We start from the raw sequence: 5,506 nt of genomic DNA, 5'->3' as shown, positions 1-5,506 counted from the left end.
TTAAGACAGAGCTAGGGTGTACAGCTCTGTGAAAGAAGGGCATGGAGAGGCGGCTGCACTGGTAACAGATGCCCAGGAAGCAGGCTGTAGGGTTATTACCTTCATCTCTGCTCTGACATGTTCTAGAACACTGGCTGAAGGCAGAGGAATAAACAGAGAAGCTTCTGGAAAGGTTTCCCCAGAATCTATGTGATTCTATGATAGAGAGAATCCTAAGCAGGACGAGGACAGGGGTGAAAGTAACAGAATTCAAGCTATATTCCAATCTTCCTTTGGGGTAGAACAGGGCTTTTGCATTTCTTCAGCAATCTGGTGGAGTATTTCATTTCGCAGCATTGTAAACTCCTCTCCCTCCCTTTTCAGAGCTTATTGGAGGTCTGTCCTCCATGGACCCTCCTCCTCAGGAACAAGAAGTACGAGGTGGAGACAGGCTAGGTTGGGACACAAGGTCCAGCTGAGTTTGTGTTCCAGCCCAGTGCTCTCACAGAGCTCAGATCCTCATCTGCCCTGGGAGAGGGGCTCAGTGCAGACAAGCAAAAATACTGCTGCCCCCCCACCCAGCGCGCCCCCCACAATGGAACCTGCGCTGGAGATTATGTCCTAAGTAGAAACCCCCATCCAAACTGGGGATGTAGGGCCTGGAAACTAGAAAATGCCAGGTCTGAGAGAGGAAAGAACAAGCCCAGCAATACACAGAGCTCTGTGTATTCAGAGGGAAGTTGGCAGGGTTGTGTTCGGGCAGAGAAACTCCGAGTGGTACAAAGGGACGTGCCCAGAGTGGAGAAATCATGCTAATTGTCTGCACCAGAGCTGAAGAACGCCACCCAAAATGAAGAGAGAAAGGGGAGCCCTGTCCAGCGCCTCCAGGGCCTTGCACCTCGCTCCTCTTGTCTGCCTACTTCTGATTCAGCCAGGTAGGAGACCCAAAGGGTAAGAAGGTCTGGAGAAGGGACCCTGGGGCTTTCAAAGGAGAGGGAGGGGAGAGTGAAGGGCCTGAATGTCTTTGGGGTGGGAGGAGGGGAGAGAGCTCAGCGGTCGTGGGAAGCATCCCAGTGAATTCAGGCATTAGTGTTGAATGTATTTCTTCACTCCCTGTGCCTCCTGCACAGCCTCGCTGGCCCGCTACCCCCAAAGGCTGCATGACTTTGAAGCTCCCACAGCATTAGATGGAGGGCACTCTGCCACTTCTTATGGGATGACTTTCTGGCGTGGGCCAGTCCAACATTCTTTCCAAGGGATTATGGTGGGGCTTGGAGGGAGGGGCAGGGGAAATCTGGGTTTTGAGCCTCCTGAAACCCCTACTCCAGCTTCTGAATATAGAACAGCATGGAAGATGAAAGAAGCTTTGGAGATAATAAGCCTCCTGCTTCAGGATAGAAATACCAGTCTATTCATAATTCACTCCTGGCCAGACACTTACTTCCTGTTGTGCCCCCTACCATCTCCTTGGAGAATTGATCTTATTTTAAATACCGTAGATATATTTATATGTACACACGCACACATGCACAATTCCAAAGAGCCGAGAAATGCACAACTTAGTGGAGCAAACAGATGCAAAGATCGTTTTAATCAAATTCAGGCAACACTGTGAGTCAGATATACAGATGATGCACAGGAATCAGAAAGGTCAGTCACTCCCATCCAGGAAGCTGGTGCTGGTGGCGCAGGATGAGGGTGGGGGAATATCATGGTGGTTTCCTGGTAGAAGGAATGTCTGCACTGAATTTTAAAGGATGAGAAAAATGGGTGGGAGTGGGAGTGGATATTATTGTAGGGAAAATGGGCAAAGGGCAATAGCTTGAAATAGCATCATGTATTTAGGCACAGACTAGAAGTTCATCATGCTGGAGAGAAAAGTGTGAAATTAGTTAGAAAAAAAAATCTTTGTACCATATTCAGAAGCCTGGAATATAATCTACAAATGATGGATTGGGCAGGGGAATTAAGTGGCTTTTAATTAAAAGATGGGTTGGGTCGTATATACCTTTCAGGTATATTACCTGATCTTCAGGGGGCATTGGAGGGGAAACTAGAAGCAAATAAGAAAGAAAGCTTATTACTAGCTTTCTATGGCAGCTATAATAAGTGCCATAAACTGAATAGATTAAACATCAGAAATTCATTGTCTCAGAGTTCTGAAAACCAGAAATCGAAGATCAAGGTATTGATGGGGTGATGCTCCCACTGAATGTTATTCCACTGTAAAAGTATACCACAATTTGTTTATTTATCTGTTCAGTTTGGGTTTTTAGGGTTTTTGTTTTATTTTGTTTTGGTGCCAGGGATTGAACCCAGGGGCACTTAACCACTAAGCCACATCCCCAGTCCTTTTTTTTTTTTTAATTTTGAGTCAGGGTCTCACTAAGTTGCTTAGGTCCTTGCAAAATTGCCGAGACTGGCTTTGAACTTGCAATTATCCTGCTTCAGCTTCCTGAGCTGCTGGGATTACATGCATGTACCACCATGCTCAGCTATCTATTCAATTTTAATAAACACTTTGGTTGTTTCTAAACCAACCCAACCAACTCAGTCCCATTGGACTTATGAATACAGTTGTTAAAACATTCTTGTATATGTCTTTTGGTATACACATATCTTCTAGGGATATACCTTAGAGTAGAATTATTGACTTCTAGGGTATATTAGTACATTTTCCATTACTATGACAAAATACTTGAGGCTGGGTAACTTTATAAAATGAATAGTTTGGTTTAGCTCATAGTTCCGGAATCAGTTCAGCCCTGATGAGGGCATCATTGAGTATGGGAGGATAAAGAGGGAGAGATTACATGGTGAGACAGAAAGCCAAAAAAATGACTGGAGGTCCCATGGGAATCATGTTAATTCCTTTCAAGGGCACACCCCCAATTCCTAAGGATCTCCCAAAGGCTTCAATACTGTTTTAACATCACCACACTGAGGAACAAGCCTCCAAAACATGCACCTTTGAGGGAATGCTCTTCAACTATATCCAAATCATAACATAGAGTATATATAAATTTAGCTTTAGTAGATACAGCACATTTTCAAAAGTGGTGGTATCAATTTACACTTCCTCTACATGCATGAGAGTTTAGGTGACCCATATCTTCACTAACAATAGTATTTACTCTTTTTCATTTTGACCATCCTAGTGAGTATGTTAATGGTACTTTTATGGCTTAAAATTGTGTTTCCATAATAATTAATCAGGTTGAGATTTTTTTCATATTTTTATTACCATTTAGATATCCTTTTTGTGAGTGTCTATTTCAAGTCTTTTGCACATTTTTCTATGGATTTATCTGAATTTAAAAATATCATTGATTTGTAGGAGTTTTAAAATACAGTTTTAGTATGAGTCCTTTTATAAGATTAATGTATTGGAAATAACTTCTGTGGTATGGCTTGATTTTTCACTTCCTAAATGGTGAAATTATGTCTTTTAATGAACAAATGCTCTTAATTTTATGTGCCCAGTCTATCATTTGCTTCTTTTACTTTTGTGTCTTAAGAGATCTGAGTCTTCCCTCAAGTCATGGAGATATTCTCCTATTTTTTCTTTTTTAAATGTTGTTTTCCCTTTCACATTTAGATCTACATTCCATCTAGAATTGATATTTGTATAAGACGTGATGTGATGATCAAGTTCATTTTTTTTCTACATGGCCCAGAACTATTTATTGGAGAGGGAGGGGCTTTTCCTACTCCACAACACTCATAAATTGAGAGAGAAATTGCCATAAGTTGAGAAATAATATTTAAGTCTGTTCTCTATTCTGTTCTGTTATCTGTCTTGATGCCATATTACCAAGTAAACCTCATGGGTTTTGATTAGTATTGTATTAAATCATAGAACAGTTTGGGAGACAACTTAACAATAGTGATTGTTTTAATCCACAAACATAGTAAACCTCCATGTGTTATCTTAGTACATATCAGCCAGGTACATACTCCTGGACAACTACTTTTCTTGAGGAATAGATTTAAAAAACCGTGGCCTTTCTCTTTCTGGATCTCAAAGTCCTTCTTCATAGTTTCTGTTCCCTGTATTTCTCCTACATCCCTCAGTGATTGACACGTTAAATGATTTCACATTCTTGTGGTCCCTTGTAGGCTGCAACAGGATAATGACCTAAGAATAACACAAACATTTACAAAATAAGTGATGTACCTATACAGTAATAATAGAGGAGGGAGGTTGTTTTCTCAGGTCATCATTAATTAGTGAGGATACTAAAAACCAAAAGCAGAGCCTGGTACAGTGCATACACCTGTAATCCCAGCTACTGTGGGATACAGCTACATGTAATCCCAAAGCCTGAGGCAGGAGGATGGTAAATTCAAAGACAGACTGGACAACTTAGAGAAACTCTGTCACAAAATAAAAAAATACAAAGAACTGGGCATGTAGCTCAGTGGCAGAGTGTCCCTGGATTCAATCCCTAGTACTGAGAGAGAGAGAGAGAGAGAGAGAGAGAGAAACAAAAAACAACATATTTTTCCTTTTAGAAGACAGAGCCATGTGCTGCCTTAGATTATTATGTGCAGTTTTGGCCCAGAACTACTACACTTTAAAAGGAAGATAATATAGTTGGCAAGAGCCCAAGCAGGAGTATTTATGATGGCTAAAGGGTTTGAGGGACTTTGTCATGGAGAATAGACCCAAACAAAAAATCCTTCCGATAAAAGGGACGTAACTGCTGTCGTCAGTGTTAGTATGGATGAGGTGTATAGAGAACAAATCCCCACTGGCACTTTTCTTAAAAGTTAAATTTAAGACAAACGCTGGTAAAAGGAAACGAAGGGAGTCCATAAAACAGAGGAGATGTTGATTCCCATAGGGGAAGAAGCTAAAATGGGAACTCTGTGCAGGTACATACTTTTTTTTTATATTTTGAAGCTTGGCACTCCTCCGTGTCACAGCAGGTCAAAATCCTACATGAGGGGATGCCTCTGACCTAAGCCAACACAGCATTGTTTATGTTGATTGGAACAGCTTGCTGAGATGTTAATTTCCCTTTGTTCAGCCTCTGGTGGGAACAGGAGACTTTCTACATAATGATGCCTCAGAGACAATGATTGAAAGTTAATTGCTTCTACAGGTTGAATAGTTCTTGTCTCTTTTATTTCCACTCTGGATGGGAGTTGTTAGCCATTTCCTCATTTCTGTGTCCTGCTTTGGCTCTTGTCCCAGTTCTCTGTGTCCCTTGAAAGTTGTGGAACCCTGAACTTAACAGAATTTTGATTCTGGCTAGAGTTTTTGGAAAACAGTGTTTGTTCAGCAAAACAGTGTTTGTCAGCGTCTGAGAAAGACTGCTCCATTCACTTACAAATGTGTGCATGCATCCCTTTGACTCAAGGGTACCCCCATGTTCGCAGGCATATGGAGGACCCCACCTAGATGAGGGTAAGGTCTAAGGCAATCCTTAGGCTGCAGCTCCCCCTATTTTTCCCCGCCGAGAGTAAATCAAGTATAAATTGGGGGGGGGGGGCAATCAGAATTGGGGGGGTTAAAACCATC

At 41.8% G+C, this 5,506-nt stretch overlaps 1 protein-coding gene across 3 annotated transcripts in view; it reads left to right on the top strand.

The window, feature by feature from the left end:
- Positions 1–437: 437 nt before the first annotated feature.
- Positions 438–5,506, top strand: part of Hepacam (hepatic and glial cell adhesion molecule) — a 12,879-nt gene continuing 7,810 nt past the window's right edge. Inside the window, exon 1 of one of the 3 annotated variants that reach the window (XM_048796073.1) lies at positions 438–914. In XM_048796073.1, the coding sequence (XP_048652030.1) occupies positions 830–914 (85 nt within the window). In that variant the 5' untranslated portion in view covers positions 438–829. The remainder of the gene's footprint in view (positions 915–5,506) is intronic. The other 2 variants (XM_048796072.1, XM_048796074.1) reach the window with 2 other exon arrangements.

The sequence above is a fragment of the Marmota marmota genome, unplaced genomic scaffold, assembly GCF_001458135.2.
Source record: "Marmota marmota marmota unplaced genomic scaffold, marMar, whole genome shotgun sequence".
NCBI classification, from domain to species: domain Eukaryota; kingdom Metazoa; phylum Chordata; class Mammalia; order Rodentia; family Sciuridae; genus Marmota; species Marmota marmota.
Note: the sequence above shows the minus strand (reverse complement) of the source record. Positions and strands in the feature narration are given on the sequence as shown.